This window comes from Sminthopsis crassicaudata, chromosome 4 (genome assembly GCF_048593235.1).
Source record: "Sminthopsis crassicaudata isolate SCR6 chromosome 4, ASM4859323v1, whole genome shotgun sequence".
In the NCBI taxonomy this organism is placed as follows: Eukaryota; Metazoa; Chordata; class Mammalia; order Dasyuromorphia; family Dasyuridae; genus Sminthopsis; species Sminthopsis crassicaudata.
Genome location: NC_133620.1, coordinates 38,510,133 through 38,531,445, shown reverse-complemented (window position 1 = coordinate 38,531,445; position 21,313 = coordinate 38,510,133). Strand labels below are relative to the sequence as shown.

The window sequence follows — 21,313 nt, the reverse complement described above, 5'->3', positions numbered from 1 at the left end:
ATGTCACAACTTGTTTATCTATTCTCCAACTGATGAACATTCCTTCAATTTCTAGCTCTTTTCATCACAACTGAAAACTGCTATAGTTATTTGAGAACATGTACATTTTTCTTTTCCCCTGATTACCTTGAGAAATAGATCTAATAGGGGGATTGTTGGACCAAGGGGTATGGCAGACTCATGTAGGAAGAAAAAAGTGCACAGAAGAGAACAAAAGAAAAGTTGGAAGCACAGAAAAGAAAATAATACAAAAATAAAGAGTGAAATGGAAGCTCATGGTTTTATATTGAATCTTCTTGCTATGTTGTGCTGTGTATATGGAAGTGTTGTGGAAATATTTTTGCCTTTTTCTATTTAATTTCAAAGTAATTTTTTTAAAAAGTAGCTGTAGATCTGCAAATATAGGGAGCTTCCTTGCTTGGAGTTTTCTACCCAACAATAAAATCAGAGTTCTAAACCAGAAGACTCCCAAAACAAAACCCAACAAAAATCCTATGGAAACAGGTGCCATCTCTATAGATACAAAATGAATAAATAGAAGCACACGTGACCTAATTGTTGCAATCATACTTGCAATTGATGGCAATTGCTAGCCTGTTAAAGTTGAGTGCCCTATTTTAGCCTATTTTTAAAATTATTTTTTTCTAATAACATATACAACTTTTCATATGTAAGTAAAATAAATCTGGTTAACAACTTAAACATTTAATACAAATGACTCAAACTTTTCTCATTGTTCTTTCTGTGAGGTCTCAAGCTTAAAGCTGGGAGGGGCAGTGAGATAGATGGCTCTAAACCATATTGAATTCCTTATAAAAGCAATACTTATTTTAATTAAATGCAGTCTACCCCAAACCATTTTTTGAATTTCCATTCATTTTCATCATCATTTGCTCTTGTGTTGGATATCTTTCTTGATAAATAATGGAAATTTCATTTCTGAAAAAAGAGTAGCCAGAGAGAGGCAGTATAGAAATGTAGGAATGGATAAATAGTTAAAAATCAGAAGCCATAGAGAGAGAATTATTCAAATTTCTAGACTCCAGCAGTCATGCCCTGTTTAGCATAATAAGCTGCATAAAGAAACTTCTGGGATTTGGTAATTTTCCATCTCAAATGTAAGCTACCAATTCTTGTTTAGACCAGATTGTCTAATTCAGTATTTCATGAGGCTAAAGTTCCAAAGAAAGAATGTACAGTTTTGGAAAACTACATAAGCATTTGTCAAATGAATCTTGGAATCTTAGACTGTTACTGCAGGATCCTTTAAATATTGGTTTATTTCAGTGGAATTAAAGCACTTATTACCAACATATAAGAGACTGCTCTAAGGTAACAAAGATGAACAAAAGTACACAATCCCTGCCCTCCAGGGGATGACAGTCTTAGAAAGAATTTCATAGTTATTTTTCTTTTCAATCTCAGAAACCTCTATATAGGGAAGGTGAATGTTGTAATGGAATCAGAAGATATGTATGGAATTTCTACTTCTTATTCTTACTAGCTATGTGACGTTAGGCAAGTCAGCAAACCTGTTAGACTAAATTTTAAGATAGAGATGATAATATCCCATCCTACTTAGATCTTAAGGTTGTAAATATCAAATAGGATCAGGCATATGAATATATTTTGCAAATGACACAAATTTAAGGTATTATGACATTATGTGAAGTAATGGGAACTAAAGTCAAAAGATATGTGGTGTCGGGAAAAATACACCAGACTGGAGGAGTCAGCATACCTGGGTTCTAGTCCTGGCTCTGCCATTTACTAGCCATGTGACCTTGGAAAAGTCCCTTCATCTCTCTGGCCTCAGTTTCCTTATCTGTAAAATGAGGGGGGTGGTATCAGATACAGTGATATCTAAGGTCTCTGAAAGCTCCAAGATTCTAAGATTCTAAATGTTTGAGGATTAGGCTAAATTTTTTAAAATTTCTACTTTGACCACTAAAAGATAATTATCTTTCATATGATCAGGAAAAAAACATCATACATGAAATCAAATAGTACAATTAAATAACAAATTGATTTGATTTAGATAATGAAATGCCTGGCATTTAGTAAGTACTCTATCAATGTTGGTTATTAATATGATTATCTTTATTGATGGTGGGAAAATAGTGAATTCATATTTCACAAATGAATTTTTCAGATTTTGATAAGCTTTCAATGAGAATGTGATTGAACTTTTTAAAGGAAAATGTTGATGGCTATTTTCTAATTGTCTTCCATTTTTTAGTAATTATTAAACTTTGGCTATTCTTTGAATACACGTTTAGTAGCCTACACAGAAGTAAATGAGATAGGAGATACAATTGCATTCCTATTTGTCAGTTTCTCTTAGATAATCAACAACATAGGAAATGAAGAATGCTTAGATCTAATTATTTTCATTAAAATAATTAAAAATATGGGAAATGAAGAACGGTTAGATTGAATTATTTTAGTTAGCTATCAGTGCTCATTTTTTTTGCCATGGAACAAGTCCAGTTTACTGAGACGATGGCTTCACTTTCCATTGTTTCAGGGCTTCAGTAACTAATATAGTTATTGTTGACTGGATTATTTTCATATTTTATTTCTCCTTCTTGCCCCAAGAGATTCCATCAGAATAGCTTAACTATGCAAATTTGGAAACCCTAAAGATCAAGCTGAGAACAATCATGTTCACTTACCTGGACTCTACTGATTTACAACATGCTTTGGATAAAACACAGTCATGAGATAAATGGACTTTGAAATTGCTTCTAACACATCTTGAAGCAAGCTGTATAATGTAAAATGGTTCACAGACACTATTTATTTTATGGGTTGTAAAGGAATATTCTCCCATCTTCATCATGTTCTCTCCATTCCTGGCGTGCAGAAGACTCTGAACATCAAATTTTAACAGTTCCAAGTTACAACATAATAAAATTTTACCTTTGGTCCTTCGGGTCCATTTTGCCCAGGAATGCCAATGTCTCCAGGAAAACCCTAAGAAAAGATATAAAAAAGTAAAATTTTACATACAGAGTTATCTTTTTCCTGAAAAAAAAAACACACAAATCTGAGAGGCATCTTAAAATTCCCTTTAGACTTTTCAAAGGCCAAGACCATTAGAATGAAGTATACTTCTTGAATACATGCTATCTGGGGGCCTTCATTTCTATGGATTTGCAATTTGCATTAATGGAAAAAATAGTAACAGATGAGACCACAGAGACACTGTAGTAATTATTCTGTTGAAGAAATCATTGAGCTGTGGAACTATGTTCAAGTTTAATCAATGACTTAAGGGTTTTTTTCCCTTTTCAATATCACATTCATTTCACCCCCATAAAGTTTTGTTCCAATATTTTATAGGTAATTCTGGATTCTCAAAAAGTGATACCAAGTGTACCACAAGTTCTGACAGGTCCTTTTAAGTCAAGATTTCAAACATGGATCCTTGGATAATCTGTTTCTATGGTTTCAGAACTAGCCTTGCTAAATTAGCAACAAAAGTACCAATATGACCACTGGATGAAGCCACAGATCTTCTTTAATATCTTCATAGACATAACAAGGTTGTGAATTGCAAGAAATCGAATATGCTGACAATAGCCTTGAGTGACTGGAAGGACATAGTTGCATTAGTTTATGGGTGATGGGAAATATGTTATTTTTGGTTGTGTTATGAATGGTGAAATGGGGTGTGACATTGGGTGATCCTGAACAAGTCACTGAATCCTGTTTGCCTCAATTCACTCATTTGTAACATAAACTGAAAAAGAAAATGGCACTCCAGTGTCTTTGCCAAGAAAATCCTAAATGGGGTCATGAAGAGTTGGATATGATTGAAGCTATCAAACAACATGAAATAAATTGTGTTAGATCCTGTGTTACTTGCCAGCAGTATGGAATGTTTCACAGTGATAAAATTATAAAACTGAACCAATCAGTTAAGTCATGTCAGTTAGCACTAGTTAAATGCCTACGATGTACCAAGCAAATGCAGCTAGGTAATTTAACAAATACAGTGCCAGCCCTGGAATCAGGAAGACCTGAATTAATAATTATTTATTAGCTATTTGACCCTGGGCAATTCACTTAACCATGTTTGTCTCAGTTTCCTCATCTATAAAATGAGCTGGAGAAGGAAATGGCAAACTACTACATTGTGCAGGTAGAAGATGATTGTTACATATTTGGAAATGAAAGACATATAAAATCAAAGAAGGAGGTAGTATGTTTATCACTGGAAGTCTTCTAGAAAATGTTGATAATTTATAATCATATGAAATGTACATTAAATATGAGAAATGGAGAAAATGGTAAGTTATGGCTTTCAAGGAAGAACCTAAGAGTTATTAACAAAGACCCTGTGGACATCAGGGAGGTTCTGTCTATTTTGGGGCTATAGTTGGGGTCATCCTGAAGTCTTTTTTGAATATCAGAACAGAGCTGGGAGAAATCGAACAAATGGGTTGAAAACAGAATAAAAAGCCCTTAGTCATTAAATAGTCATTTGTCTGGGATATTGTAGAAAAAGTTTCTACCGTGTCATGAGTTGTACTAGATGATCTCCAACCCTAATTCCAATGTTCTTTAACATTCTTTCATTTTATGATTCCATGAGTTTTAAAACATATATCTTTAGAACTTTCTTCTTTAAAACTCTGACATTTTATGATTTGAGTTTCGAAACATATAACTTTAGAATTTTCTCTGGATGAATTATGGCAATGGAAAAAATCCTCTTATTTTAAGAGCAAAATAATGTCGGTTTCTTTCCTGGAAACTAAAAGTTAAGTTAAATGTCTCTTATTATTCCTTTTCCAAGGGTGGTCAGCCTAGACCAAAATAACATTTTATTGAAGTACCAAAATGGAATGATTACCAATTAAGTGCTCAGTCTTACTATTCTCTCTTAGGATGAAAATTAGAGTAAAAAGTTTGTTTAGATGATGTATAGAGAGACAGACAGACACAAAAAGAGAGATACACACAGAGAGAAAGGAGAGAGAGAAATAGACACAGAAAGAGAGACAGAGAGAGACATATACACAGAGACAGAAAGAGAGAGAGAGAGAGAGAGCTCCAGAAAGACACAGAGAGACAGAGACAGAAAGAGAAAAAGAGAGGGAAAGAGACAGAAACAGAGACAAAGACAGACAGTGATAGAAACAGAGAGACAGAGAAAGACAGAGATAGAAACAGAAAGAGGGAGAGAGACAGAAGAATGTGTTGAAGCAGGAGAATGCATAACTTAATCATGCCTACTTCCACACTCTTCAAATGATGGCTTGGGAGATGAGCTGAAGAAGCTTTCCTGCCCTAGGAGTAAGTAGGAGTCAAGAGCTTTTGAAAGAATTAGTTAATCCAGACCACAAGAAACATTTCAAAACTGCTCCTTAAGGAGATGCACTGCTGAGGGTAGCAGACCTAAAATAATGCCAGATGAAGCCTTTGAAGCTTTAAAAGAAGAAAACTCTGGCTGTCTGGTTTGTATTCTCTTTTAAAAGGACCCAAACTAAAATTTTATAAATTTTGTTTAGAAAGAAAAAAAAGGAAAATGAGAATTACTTCCAGTTGAAGTTTTTGAATGCCAAGTGTTCAGACCAATTAGGTATTTTACAGTTGACTTTCAAAATTTTGTAATGAAAATGTGAATCTGGCATCATTTTAAAACAAGAATTTTGAGTTGTAGTAGGTTAAGCCATATGAGTGTCTAAACTAAAGTTCGATACAAGAAAAATCAAGAAGATAGAAAGAAAATTCTAGGAGTTGAGATTTGATGATTGGATACAGAATTTTGCTTCCAAATTCAGGGACTAGAATCACTAGTCAATGAAAATTCTTCTCTTCCTTTTGGGAAAGAGGCTACTGAAATGTAATAATATCACCAAAATAATGACAAAAAGTTGTTAAATTTCAACAAATAATTGAAATAAAGATTTAAAAATTCAAAAAGTTGAGAAACTTTCTCCTGGATATATATCTTCCAGGTAAAAGTAAAAGTACAGGCTATGTACCAATACTACTGCCAAGATTCTCCCCAACTCTTATTTCCTTTACTTCTGACATAAAGAGAAGATCAAGTTGCAGAACGAACTGGAAAAGAAGGTAGATTTGGGATGGATTTAAATGGTGAAAAAATTGGAGAAATAATTTGGAACATTTTTGGGTTTGCAAAGGTCAAAGATTAAAATGAGTAAGAAAGAAATTGGGGAGAAATTAAAATAGAAGAAAATCACTTGAAAGGGAGAAAAGGGATTGAGAAAGAAGAAAAGAGGAGAGGGGTGCTGTTGAAGTCAGATAAGTTTTAACAAAGAAGGAAAATAAATTGGTAAGTGCAAATAAGACATTAGTGAAATAAAATAGGGCATGACCCTCATGTTAAGAAATAATACAAAGGAGATAAATTGATGAAATGACTTATAATTACTGAAGGACAATTTAAAAGACAAGGACTGAGGAATTTTGCAATCAATTGCATTAAGTATGCAAAATTTGTATATAGTATAGTCATGACAATCTGTTTAAAATGTCATCCTGCTACCTGGGGAGGCTGAGTCTGGTGGATCATTTTAAAACAAGAATTTTGAGTTATAGCAGGCTAAGTCATATGGGTTTCTAAACAAAAGTTTGATACCAATATTGTGAGTCCCTGGCTGGGTAAGGAAGGCAAAACCAGCCCAAAGTAGGAAGTCAAAGTTCCCATGATAATAAATAGTGGGATTTGACCTTTGAACAGATATATTTCCAGTCTGGATGAGATAAAGAAACCTAGTCACTACAGTAAATATTCTTTTTTTTTTTTTTTTAATTCCTCCTCAATTCTCCCATACCACCCCCTTCCCAATCCTCCCAGGTTCATTCCCCAATTTTAGATTATTCATGGGGAACTCTTTTCTTTTCCCTTTCTTTCCTCATATCACTCAAACATCTTCCTTCACTATCTTCTTCCTCGCTCCTACTTCAGATGAAGAGGTGGCCCTTTTCCTTTAGAAAGAGCAGTTACAATCACCTGATGAAGTCAAAAGTCAAATTGCAAAGGATTAAAATAAGACTGAGAGACAAAGTGGGGGTACTGAGTACAAGGGCTTTTAAAAGCTTTCTCTGAGAAAGAGAGGAGAAATATAGGAAAACAGTTGGCTAGGATAGTAGTACTTTGAAAAGGAGTAATATCCCCATTCCTACTTCAATCAATCAACAAACCATGTTAAGTATTTATTTGCAAACAAAATTATCTGCACTTGTTATGGAGATTCTTCAGTAATTATGTCAAGAAAGGAATGGTATGTTCACATGACTAGCTAAATAAATTAACTGTAATTCTTGGGAGCTTTAAACAGGTGAGAAATCTTAAACTGATCAATCAAAAGATGAACTGCCAAGAAGTGAAGAACTTTCCAGTTGAGAAAGTATTGCTCTTGTGGGCAGAGAGGACAGAGTTGGCCATATGTTCTACCCATGTGGGACTCATTGTCTTTTTCACTTTCAGTTTGTGTCCATTCTTTCAGAGACTTTGTGTACTCAAATTTGGGGATAATATTTTTGCAACTGCTAGTTTTACACTGTCTTCTTAGCAATGAACTTTTCTAAAAGGAAATCAAGAGAAAGAGACAGACAGACACAGGGACATAGAAATAGAGAAAGACGCAGACAAAAACATCAAGACAGAGAGACTCTGGCCAATTATCTGGGGGAAACCTAGTCCCAAAGGGTTGCTTTTAGACCCTGAGGGAGTTTTCTCAATGGGAACCCAACTTGAGAGTTGGGAAAGTAATCCCATTTGGTATATTACAACCTAACGAAGGATTTTAAAAATTGTTGCTGTTGTTTAAGGTAGAGGAATGAGCACATTTGTAGGAAGCATGAAAGGAAGCAACAAAGCAAAGAAGATAAGGGGAAAAGAATGATGGTGGTGGTGCTGCTACTCTGCTGGAGAATACAGGAGAAGATTAGAACAATGATACATGTAGAGGATTTGGGTTTAGTGAGAAAATAGGCTATTTTGTCATAAGAGAAAAATAAAGAAACTTCTGTGCTGAAACATGAAACTAATGTCCCACAATCCTATAGTTTAAGAATTGATTTACTGGGATTTTGAAAGAATCAATGCTTTTGTATATGTATGTGTATGTGTACACACACACACATACACAAACACACACACACGTAATGTTTGAGTGTTTTTAACAATTAAATATTAAACTTCTTGATATTTTTGAAATGAGGATGGGATGAAAATCATACAATTAGCTTTATTAGAAGCACTGCTTCATGAAATTTATAAGGATTAGACTATAAATTTTTCTAAAAGACTTTTTTTTGTGATTATTTAATGAAAAAAACTCTGATCCTTTCCTTAGGGAAAATTCTCATTGAAGTCCCATAATTATTTTTCCCAATATATCTTAGAATTAAAATTTTTAAATAAGAGACTTCTGTCTCTTTCCTAAAATAGAAAAAAATATTTGACATTGGATCATCTGTCATCTTTATGTAAGCTACAAAGAAATTCATCAGAGATCTCAGAAGCATTTCAGTAATATTAAAAAGTGGGGGCAGGGACAATCTCCATCCCCCTACTTTTGTAAGACAATCCAGAAATTTAGCCAAAGAACAAAGTTTTAGTATTTTTGAAAATGTGGACATGGACTATGTCAAGCAGAGTTATCTGCTTTGATAGAAAATTCAAAACTCCAAGAATCAGTGTGCTATTTCACTCCATTAACACAAATTATAACACTTCAGAACATTTCTGGAGTAAGGTTGAATAAAACCATCACGTGGGTACCAGAATGCTCATGTTGTGCACCATCAAACTCAAATAGGCTGGTTCAGAAAATATGCAGCTGCTGATTTCTAGGCCCATATTCAAAGTCTTTCCAACTTGACAGGACCTACTATCGATTATATTTTACTGACATAAAGAATCCAGTGTTACCTGATTGACCTGATGATGACACATTGGAATGATGTGGATTTTAATGGCCTTTTAGAGGGAGTAAAGCATCAGATACATCAGAATCAACATTTAGTATGGATGGATTGATTTTAATGGATAACTCAAAAATCTTTGCCAGTGATGAAATGTCATGTAACAATAAAAAGGAAAAGAATGTAATTCAGAACTTGTAATCTTAAAAAAATGTAAAGCATAAAATAAATTATAAAAATGTTAAAGAATTTTTAAAAATCAATGGCCGATTTATTTCAAAGCCAAATTCTAAATGTTAGGCAATCAAGGCATTTTCTGCCCCTAAAATCAAACCATTGAATAACATTACCTGCCAATTTACAATTAATTATGCTATACTTTAGTGTTTACAAAATGTTTTCCTATATATGAGTTCTTGAGACTAATAATAGGATTGTGAGTTAAGAAAGACAGAAGTTATTCTTTCCATTTTATAGATAAGGAAATTGAGGCTCACAGAATGGCTTGCCCAGGGACAGAATATGACCAAGTGAAAAAAGTAGGACTATTTCTCAGAGCAATACCAAATGGAGAGTACAACAGAATGATTATAAAGAAAAGCAATATGAAGTCCTTGAGTGATGTACAAAAAAATCAATTTTACAATTACATAGAAAGGAGGGTTGGCTAAACAATAGATCCAAAATAGAGATTTTAGTGGTTGGTCAGTTCAATTTGAGTCAGTGGTATGTCATTCAAAAAACCCTAATAGATCTGGCTTTCATTGACAAACTTAGTTTCTAGGAATAGGCCAATGGCAATTCCACTGTACTCTTATTTTTCTTGAAACTTCATCTAGAGTTGTGTTCAGTTGATACAGTCAATCTAGAGAGCTTCCAGAGTAGGATAAGAATGACAAAGTCAAGTCTGTTTCTTATGAAAATTTGTAGAAGAAATTGGGTATATTTAGCCTGGAAAATAAGAAACTTAAGGGAATTGTCATAAAAGTGTGGTCACATTAGTAAGATTAGACTTATTCCATTTGTCTCCAGAGAACAAATGGATGTAAGTTGTAATGTGGCAAATTTAGACTGAGATCAAGGAAAACTTCCTAATGTTACAACTTCCCCAAAGTAGAATGGGTAGTATAAAATGTTACCTTAGATCCTGGGATAAAACCATATTACATTTTCTTCTGTATTTAAATCAGAAGGAAAAAAATACTATCTAACAAGTAGCAAAAGCCCAGAATGACAATGAATTTTCTCCAATTTCAGAGAGAACAAGGAAAAAAAATCCTATTACAACAAATTTCATTTTAAATAAAATAGGAATTATAATATCACACTCGTCTATAATACTAGGATGCTTAAGAAATTGAATCATAAATACAGTATCTTCCAAGAGTCTTAGGATAGTCATAGCTTAAAACTATTCTAAAGCTTTTGGAAAACTATTTTTATGAACCAGGTTGAACTACTCTCAAGACATACTTATCTACAAGCTCTTGTTATTGTGACTAGAGAAGTGATCCAAAAACTGAATTTCATTGTTTTTAAGGTGTGCATTCACTTAGAGAATAAATGAAAACATCTCTCTGCAGGTTTTGAAATTGTTTCCAGAGCTAAAAGAATAAATAACTGCTATCAAAATGCAAATTAAACCATTTCCATTCATCATTTTTAAGTGGGATGACTAGAACTTCACTAGAAGGCTGAACTAAGGCCACACTCATTGGAAAAAAATATTACAAGAAAACTAAAGTGGTCCTCTGGCCAATTGCCATGTCTATTAGGAGATTTGATGCTACTGATTCACTTTATACCATTTCAACTGTCACATTTTTGACTACTGAGAAAATGAAAAGTGGTCAATTTTGTTTTTTTTTTTGGTCTGCTAAAACTGGTTCCCAAGTTTGGGGTTGAAAATTTGACTATGCATTAAGTTTTCAAAATATACAACTTATTTTGCTATTAATGGAGTCACTGTGGAATCACTCAAAGCAATTGTAGAAACAGATGTGAAGGTCACAAAGAAGAAAACAAATCTATCCATAGTGTTTTTTCTGAAGAAACCAAATCATAATTTCAAGGTCAGATCATCTACTTCAGGGCTCTGCTCTATGGAGAAATTTATAGTAGTCCTGACCTTAGAAGAAGGCAAAGAATTGATTTATTCTCTTCTTTCTCCTCCTGCATTTTAAAATATTGTAGCATTGAAACTATAGAAAGAACACTGAATTGGGAGTGAGAAAGCTAGACGTAATTCATATTTGAAGCTAAATCATAATTGGCACAAATAAAGAATCACTTGAAATATTTGCATCCAAGTTTGCACTAGTTCAAGTTTGCACTAGTTCAAGTTTGCACTAGTTCAAGTTATGATTATGTGAAACATGGCAATTTGTTTCAGCCCCATGGAAATATGTATTGAATGATTTTGCATTAATAATAAATTTAATAAATATAATAAATTTGCCTCCAGGAGGAGCAGTGAATAGAATGATACCTGAGTTCAAATCTAGCCTTAGACACTTACCAGCTGTGATGACTCTATTTGCCTCAGTTTCCTTATCATAATCATGAGCTGGAGAAGGAATGGCAAACCCATCTAGTATCCTTGCCAAGGAAAACCCAAATGAGATTATGAAAAGACAGACACGATTGAAAAATGACTAGTGCCATAAAAAGATACACTTTGAGATTGAAAAACACTTATCAAACTCTGATTTATAGCTATTATTAACATTCTCATATGGCATATAATGACACCTAATGAAAATGAGTATCAGCAGAGTATTATCTGGGATCGACAATTTTGGATCTGATGTATCATTCCAATTCAAGTCTTTCTCACTCCCATTCGGAGCTCTCTTTATGTAGTGCTACCTCTATATAGATCTATCTTTTCCATTTGCTAATGGTCTGTTCCGGTAAGTCATTTTGTGAGCCTCAGTTCCCTCATCTATAATTCCTATCCTGACTACGTCACACAGTTATCCCTGTTATGAGTTTTGTGAACATATAGAAAAACATTTTGTAAACACCAAAGCACAGCATAATTAATTGTTGTTTCAGAATGGCAGGTAATGATTCAGTTGTAAGACTGAAAGAAGAAAATGCCTTCATTGCATAGTATTTCCATTTAGAATTTGGATTCAAAATGAAGGTAATTCATATTAAAAATCTTTTTTAATATTACAATATAATTTAAGTCAAGCAATATTTTTAAAGGATTCATTTCAGTTGTGCCTGACTCTTTTTGACCTTATTTCAAGCTGGAGTAACTTGCTTTTTACTTTTCTAGCTCATTTTACACATGAGAAATTGAAGCAAACAGTGACTTACCCAGAGTCACGCAGGTAACAAGTAATTGATGCCACATTTGAACTGAGAAAGAAGAGTCTTCTCAGTTCCAAGTCCAGAACTCCATGCACAATGGAGTCATTTAATGCCTTGTTAAAAGATCCTCTGAATTCTACTTGCTTATCCTGTAGGATCCTTTTTAGTTTTGATAGTCATTCAATGTGTTAAATGACATGACATATATATATATATATATATATATATATATATATATATATGCATATATATATAAATGATATAGATATACTATGGAGTATATCTCTAGCTATACTATGTGGTATATCTGTAGCTGTCCCTTCAACTACTAATTTAATAATCCTTGATTGTAATGGAAATCTTTAGAATCACCCCTTCCCTGTCTAGATATTTTGTTAGTTATCTATCTAGTTATCCATTCTAATGTGTTTCTAGGAATCTAATGCAAGTTTGCTCCTCTATAGTTTATAAACCCTATTCTCTTCCCTTGTTTGAAAGTTATAATGATATTTTCCCTTCAATATTGTGTCATTTATCCATCTTCTATAGTCTTTTAATTATAATCACCAGTCCTTTTAGCATCCTAGATCAGGTGATATTGTTTTGCCATGATTATTACTCTATCCAAGCCAGGCTATCCAGACCTATGAGCTCTTCTTCAGTTTTGTTCCACCATGCATTGGTGGTACCTAATAACATCAAATTTGCTTCTTTTAACTAGGACTTTAGGTTATTTTTTGTTGCCTAAACTTGAGACATTTATTTATAAACAATTGAGGCCCAAAATTTTACTACAGGTTCCTTTCTTAGTTTTTAACTTTCTATGAGTGTCTCAATTCCTATTCTCTTTCCTTTTCTGTAGTATTCTTTCTGGTATCTAATTTAGGGGTTTATTAAGTCAGTCTTTCCCCTTCCATGTCATTTTTAATTTAAAATTACAAAAGCATCAAGGACAATTCTACACATATATTTCACACATATGAAATAATTTATAATATAATATTAATAATATCTAAAATAATTTAGTTAATGTAATATGAAATAATCAATCTATGATATGATGGTACATAATATTGTATGATATGATATAATTAAAATAATATAATGTCCAAAAGGGAAAGCATATTATGGGCAGAAGACCTAGATTTTCAAGTCAATAAGCATTTTAAACATTAATTTTTATTGTTTTGTTTGGTTTTGATTCCCCTTGCATTTCTTTCCCTTTCCTTCTCCAGGACACTATCCCAAGCAACAAAGATTTAAAAATAGAAAAGGAAAAAAAACCCAGAATTTGCAAGACAAATACAACAACTGTATTTGAGAGCAAATCTAATGCCCTATGTCCTTTCAACAAACATTTAGTAAGTCCTTAATATTTTTGGGTACAGTGATCAGTAGCCAAGATACACAGCTAAAAAAGAAAACTAGTTTGCTAGGCACTAGAATTTTACTAATAGGATTTAAATCCTGGCTCTTCTACTTGCTATTTATATACTCCAGGACAAATCATTTGGTTTTCTAGGAGGTAGCTAGATTGTATGAGTCCTATATTATTTATTATCACTAAACACTATGTCTCTGTTCCACTTTTCCATCCTCACAGTGCCTAATACATGACTATGTACACAAATAAGCATAATAAAGCTAAGCTTGGTTTCAAGTATTGGGCAGCATAACATGATCTTAATTGTATAATTAAACTTCCAATGACACTTAAAGAACTAAAAGGGACGAGATGTATTATGGACTGCCTTTTTTGAAAGAACAAATAAGAATGCATGTATTTATTTGTATTTCATCCAAAGAGAGGGGCTTTTTTAGAGGGGAAAACTTGGTTTGAGAGATATGTTCCCAGAATGCACTTATAGGACAAAGTCCTGGCAGTTGCAGAAATGCTTGACATGTCAGTAATGTGCTGAGTCTCAGAAGGAAAGTAATAAAAAGCTTTAATATGATCTTTTTTGAGTGAAGATAATTTAGCCAAGACTTGAAGCCAAAAATATTTAAGAGGGTAGTAATAATAAATTCATTTTCCCTGTAAACTTAAAGGAGAAAGCAACATATAAATTTCAAGAGAGGGAGCTATTCCACTTTCAGAGAAAATAATGAATGGAAAAATACTATTTTCCAGATTGGATACAAGAATAAAAGCATCTCTCTAGGCACCTGGCTTTTCCTTCATTTGCTGTTTAGCCTTTTCTTAAAACCATGATTTATGGTGGAAAATGCTTACATTTGGTCATTGCTACTCAGGTATCTTTCTTTCCTTCCAAAGAAAAAAAAATAGCAGCTGAATTCCATATGTGTATCTTCCAGAAAACACAGCTGAGACAAATCATGTCCAGAGATGAAAATCAAATTCCTTACTGTAAGTACTGTCTTACTATTTGTGATCCAAATGCAACTTATTTGCATATGATCTTTAAAACACATTTGAAATAATTTCTATGAGAAATTCTAAACCAATTTGAAAATTGATTTCTGATTTATGTTAGAAAAAACTTATAATTTAAAATCAAATTATTCTGACAATATTTTTGTACATTAATTCAATTCAACAAACTCAAGCTAGCTCATTCTGTTCACATCCTTGGAACAGTCTCCAAATGGCCTCAGGTCATTCTTCTTTCTTAAAAAGTTGAGTACTTAGTTCAGTTTTCATTTTCACCTCAACCATGGCCCTCATACTAGAGGATTTCTATATACAAGTTGGTGTTACCTTAAACATCTGGCTTCCCAATGCAGTTAACTCTTTATCTCTTCAAACTTCATTCCACCTCAGTCACCAGGAATAGTAATGACCTTCATCTATTCATCATCCCAAAAGTATTATAACTTCACAATCCACAACTCTAATTTTCTTTAACTTTAAATATTTAACAGAAACAACACTATTTAACAATATTCTAAGTAGAATGTTTCTTTAAATGATACATATTGTATCCTCTAAGAATTTTGACACAAGAGAGCTATCGTACAATCTAGAGGCTTTCTTCTGCTAATAAGAGGTCAATATATAGTCTAGGCAACTCCTTGTTATTTTTGACTCTCACTAAATGACAAGCCCATCACCCCTTTCTATTTTATATTTCCTTGAGACTTTTTTACTCATATTTTTCATTAAAGATACTTAATTTTTATATCTTGCAGTCTATGAACTTACATCTCCAATGCCCTCTGTGTAATATTTATTTTTAGTTCTTCAGAGACTGTTATGTTCCATGAATCAGATCCATTCAGCAACACTAGTAGAATGATGATGCTAAAAAATGATGATGCTCCTTTGATTCTGGGAGAAATTTGGCTGTGTCAAAAGAATTTTGCAATTTCCTTAGTACAATGTGGTCCAATCTTCTCCCTCTGCTAACATCTCTAACGCATTGTCCATTTGCATTGTCTATCTCCGACAGACTCTGGGTTATCCATACAATTATGTCATAATGTAGGCAATAGGGATTCTTCATCCACTTGGTCTTTTTTTATGTATGGTCAGGCCAAACCCTTTTGAATAGTTTTCAATCATTTCCAGGAGATATTGAAATTAGCAGGATGTCCTTTGGAGTGCCTTCCCAATCACAGGGCATCTCCATTTCAACTTACATTCTATGTTGATGTTCTTTGTCACAGAGGCAAATATTTTTGGTCATGATACAATATTTAGTTTTTGCTTCATTTAATGTTTATGATCAGACGGTTCTTAAATAGTGTTATCTCTGACAACGTGATTTTGGCGTATGGGTGGAAGACAGCATATTAGTAAAGAGTCTTTAAGATGCATATTGCTTCATTAAATCAAAATTTTTTTTATTGAAATGCTTTTTTTCATTCATGTTCCTTAAGACCACTTTCTTTGGGGACATGACCTACTATTGTATATTTGCTTTTGGAGTATAAGTTCATACATCTTAAAATATTAAATTTGTTCTCTAAAGTGCTATTTGACTTTCCTTGTAAGAAAGACTGATACCAGAATCTAAACATGGAGACTCCATTGTTCTTGATAGAGAAAAAAATGCTGTATAATAATCTATGCAGGTATTTTCCATTTTTCTTCTATTTGTTATTCTCCTTCTATTTCTTGTCCTTGAATGCTCTCAGAATAGCTTTGCTTAGCTGAATCTTTTGCCAGGATTTCTTTTAATCTGGTTTCATCCTCTTCTGCTTCTGTCTGCTTCATGAGATAGTTGTCAAAATCTCTCCTCATTCTTCTTCATAGAATTTTACAAGCAAATAAACATTCTAAGTCAATTAGCTTTGGCCGCCATCACTTCCTACTTGTCAAACAAACCAAGTGTTTGCTGACTGAGGTGATTTGTCAGGCCTTTGATGTCCTTGTGGAAATAGATAATGCTGGTTTAACTTCTATATAAAATTATTATAATCAACATCAATGACATTTACTTGATTCAGTACTTATTTTCATGAATAATAATTTGTTTAAATAGTTAACTATTGAATTGCTTCAATTCAATGTCATATCTTTTTCTCCTTTGTATACTTTCTTAATTCTTAATTCTGTTTTTTAACTTTGATTTTTGCTCTGACAAATCACTTGTCTGACTAGATACACCTGATTTAGGAATAAATGTCACATTAATCATGTCTTTTTCTATTTATTAAATATGATCAGTTTAACTTAGCATGAAGTTATTGGGTGCTTGACTTGTGATGTTATTGGTATTCAGCACCTATTTATTCTCTTGTTGAAGAAAGTGTTAATGATTTAAGAAGAGTGAGAATTCTGTAGTCTGTATAAATCTTTGACTTCTTTTCTATTCCCTGTACTTTGCTTTCTGAGATATCTACTTTTGCATTGATATCACCAAGTATTAATGTGTATACTGATTTAATTTGTAAGGCCTTGGTGATTTCTTCATTGAATTTCTTCACTGGTGTATTTACAACCAAGGTTTGTTACATGGTTATATATTTTTAAATGTCTATCCTAAGTACTGTAATATGAATTGACCAAAGTCCCTTGAAGTTATGTTTCTTGTCTTTGTACATATGATAAAATCAAGTATGACAGTTAATTTTTAAAATTCTTTTCAAGAAGTACCTGTGAATTATCTTTCCCTGCATGTTTTTTTTCCTTTTTTTTCTTCTGGTTTATAGTAATTGTATCAAGTTTGATATAATTTATTTATTCCATGAGTAAGCCAACTCATTAGTCTTGGACAAAAATCTTACATTAACATTATTGACAACCCAAGTTAAAATTTATAATGATTTTTTTAAAGCACCTGTGTGATTTTTACCATGAATTTATTACTACCACTTTAGAAAGGAAAGGCTGTTGCATTGAACTGAAGGTAATTTTGTATTTTTCTTTGTTTCAAGGCTTTCCATATAAGCTTAGTCTATATTATTTTCTTAGCTAAATCACACCAACTTATACTGAGTTTGCAATATATTAAAGTCTCTGGAAATTTTTCCCATATGAACCATACCTTCTCCATTTTACACTTGTTTTGAAACTAAAAACATGATTTTACCCTTATCTTTATTACATTGTGTCTTAATCCACTAATCCAAAAATGTCATAAAGATGACTTTAATTTATCAGGAGTATTCTAGATATTCTTTTAGTATTTTGCTCTTTATTTGAGTTTCAATTCCCTATTTGGCATTTTGCTTCTATCCTTTCTATGTTAAAATATCTTTATTCTTAGTAGAGAAAATAAATTAGATGAAATAATTTTTTGAACTTGTATTTTCTTATTTTCAAAAAAATTACATTTAAAACCATGTAAAACTTTTCTGTAATTATATCCATATTCACTTCTTAAAACAATGAGGAAAAAATGCATGGAAGATTACTTGGTGCTATCCTTTCTTCCTAATTAGAGGATTAAAGAATTTCCTATACTGAACACAACTAAAAAAGAGTTTGTTCATCCCTGAAACTTCTTGAAGTCTTGCTCATCAACCATTTAAATGACTGATATTTTTTTTAACCACATGATATAGTATAGTTTTGTTTTTTTTTAAATCACTAATGATTTTCTCATTGCCAAATCAAAAAGTCTTTTTTCTTAAGTTTTATTCTTCTTGGGCTGTTAAAGCATTTGATAATCTTGAATTTTCCACCCCTCTTCAAATTCTCTTTTTTCCTTGATTTTCTTAACAAGCTATCTGAAGGCCATCTACAAAACTGCTGTACATAAGGTAACAACAGTGTTTTAACTGTTAAACTTCATAGCTTTTCTTCTGTCCTCATCCTCATTATCCTCTCCACAATTGAAGGATGGAATTACCTTCTTCTTCCCAGATAGCATCTAACTTGATTTATTATCCGAGGTCACAAGACCATAAATGTTTAGGTAGAAGAGATCTTAGAGGTTATCTAGTCCCACCTCTTCAATTTATTGATGAGGAAACTGAGTCCCAGAGATTAAGTGACTTTCCCATAGTTATATGGGTAGTAAGTATCTGAGATAACTTGAATTCACATGAAAGTGGGAAGATTGTTTGCCTCTAAGCCCAGTTGTCTTTTTACTGTAATACATTAACTTCTGGGTAATACTTTCCCCTCTGCTCATTTTCTTACTTGTCTAACTATTCTTTCATATTATACTTAATTGGGTCACACCATTTATGTCCTGATTGTTAGGCACTGGAGTTCCCATAGGCTTTGGGGTCTGTAAGAATCTTGGGAATATCCTGGAGATAAAATATGGGTAGTTTGGGAGCAAAATGAAAAAGAAAATAGTCCAGCTGATGGGTAACATAAATGTGGAACTCATTATGTTAAAAGTTAAGAGGCTCATGGAGGTTTAAATGAATGAACAGCTTATTGGTTGATAAAAGGGGATGAGTGGAAATGAGGGTATTTTGTTGAATCTTTGGAAAGTGATATCATGGGAGGACTGCTCACATATTTTCCCATAAAACACCTAGTCAGAAGCTTTATCACAATGGACCATTGCATTGTAGATTTAAATTTAGAGCAGGAAGGATTTTTAGATGAACTTAATCCCAATCCCTTACTTTAAAGATGAGGAAGCTCAAGTGACTTTTCCAAACTCACACAGGATGTAACTGGAAAAGCTGAGATTCAAATTCAAATCCTCTAACTCAAAATCCCATACTTATCCCTTTATGCTATACTGCGTCCAATAAAGGGTACATACAGAGTGGTACTTGAAGTCAGGAAGACTTGAATTCAAATCCTGATTCAAACTTACAGCTATATAATCCTAGGAAAATCATTTCTCTTTCTGTATCTCAATTTCCTCATCTATAAAATGGAAATAATAATAACACCTATCTTCCAGAGTAGTGTTTTTGGTGAGGATCAAACAAGTTAACATATAGAAAGTACTTTGCAACCCTTAAAGTGTCATGTTAATGCTTGCTGCCATCATCATCATCATCATCATTATTATTATTATTATTATTATTATTATTATTATTATTATTATTATATAGCATTTCCTACATTAAGAATAATATCATCCTGCTTTTTCTTGCACAGCATGAATATGGAAATATGTTTAGAAGAATGGCACTTGTTTAATCTATATTGGAATGTTTATTGTCTATGAGAGGGGGAATGAGGAGGAAAATTTGGAATATAAGGTTTTGCAAGGATAAATGTTGAAAACTATCTTTGCATGTATTTGAAAAAATGAAAAGCTATTTAAAAAAAAAGGGGGGGGAGAATGGTATCATTTAGCTCAATTGTGATGAACTTGGCTCTTTTCAACACTGGAGTGATTTCAAGACAATTCCAAGAGACTCATAGAAAAAGTCATCTATATGCACGGGCAATAAGTTAGATTTGAAGAATAAGTGCAATTGAGCAGTCATGGATGTGCCCTGGGTTGTGAGCCTGGGCAGCTGAAAGAATGTCTTCAGATGTAGTTTGCCCTCAGTAATAGGAAAATTCAGAAAGGAGTAGGGTCTCAGGAGAAAGATAAGTTCTGTTTTGAAGATGCTGAGTTTGAAACGTCAGTAGGATATTCAATGTTTGAAGTCCTACTGGCAGTTGGACAAGCAAGATAGGAAATCAGGAAAGAGGTTAGAATCAGATAATTATCTAGATAAAAAATGGTATCTGAACATGTGAACTGATGAGATAAACATCAAGAAGTAGCAGAGAGAGAAAAGAAAAGAAGGTTCAGGATAGACCTGGGGGGAGGCAGTATGGAACACCCAATATTAATGGGGGTGATCTGCATGAAGATCCAGCAAAAGAGAATGATGAGGAGAACCAGGATAAAGTAGTATTAGATAAACCTAGAGAGAAGTATCAATATAAAGAAGATTGACAGGGTCAAAGGCTGCAGAGAGGTCAAGAAGAACAAGGACCGAGAAAAGCCATTCGGTTTTATTATTAGTTACTGTGGAGAGAGCAGTTTCATTTGAATGAAAAGTCAAGATTTTGAATCATTTGGAGGAAATGCAACAGAGGAACCAATTATAGACAACTTTTCCAAGGAGGTTAGCCAAAAAAGAAGATTTAGAAGGTAATAACTGGGAGAGACAAGGATGTGGTTGTCAGAAGTAGAGAGGCAGTTAGTAGACAAATGGAAATTTAAGATGAGTGAGAAATTGGAAATGATAGAAAGGGTGATTTGCTGATGAAGACTGGAAAGAATGGGATCTCGTGTGTGTGTGTGTGTGTGTGTGTGTGTGTGTGTGTGTGTGTGTGTGTGGTAGATTACTATGGCAAGGAAAAGCTATATTTCTTCAAAGGAGGATATAACAGCAAAGGATCACTGAGTGATGTGAGATGGAGAGAAGATGTAAAAAGCATTGCCTTATTTCAATGAGTATCCTTTTGAGATTATGTAACAAAGTTGTAACACTGTTTCATGATTTTCTTTAGGTTTGTTCAGTGGCATATGAGTAGGAAAGGAAGTAGCAAATGATGGAAGTAATCCAAGTCTGAGGTGTAGTAGGGCAAGATTAATGATAAGATTAAAGGATAATATAGAATTGAACTGGTTCACTTAGAGGTTAAGACAGGAAAGCAAGAGGAGTATAGCTGGTACAGGAGAGGTGTTCTGAATGAGAACTGAAGGGTCATGGGAGTTTTTCATTCTTCTCAAGATCTTTATTATTAGGAATCTTGGGT

The 21,313-nt window shown here is 33.1% G+C and overlaps 1 protein-coding gene across 2 annotated transcripts in view; it reads right to left on the bottom strand.

Moving 5' to 3' along the window:
• Nucleotides 1–21,313, bottom strand: part of COL24A1 (collagen type XXIV alpha 1 chain) — a 345,626-nt gene that overhangs the window by 180,160 nt on the left and 144,153 nt on the right. For both annotated transcript variants that reach the window (XM_074266340.1, XM_074266341.1), the window contains one exon: nt 2,923–2,976. In XM_074266340.1, coding sequence (XP_074122441.1) covers nt 2,923–2,976 — 54 coding nt within the window. The remainder of the gene's footprint in view (nt 1–2,922; nt 2,977–21,313) is intronic.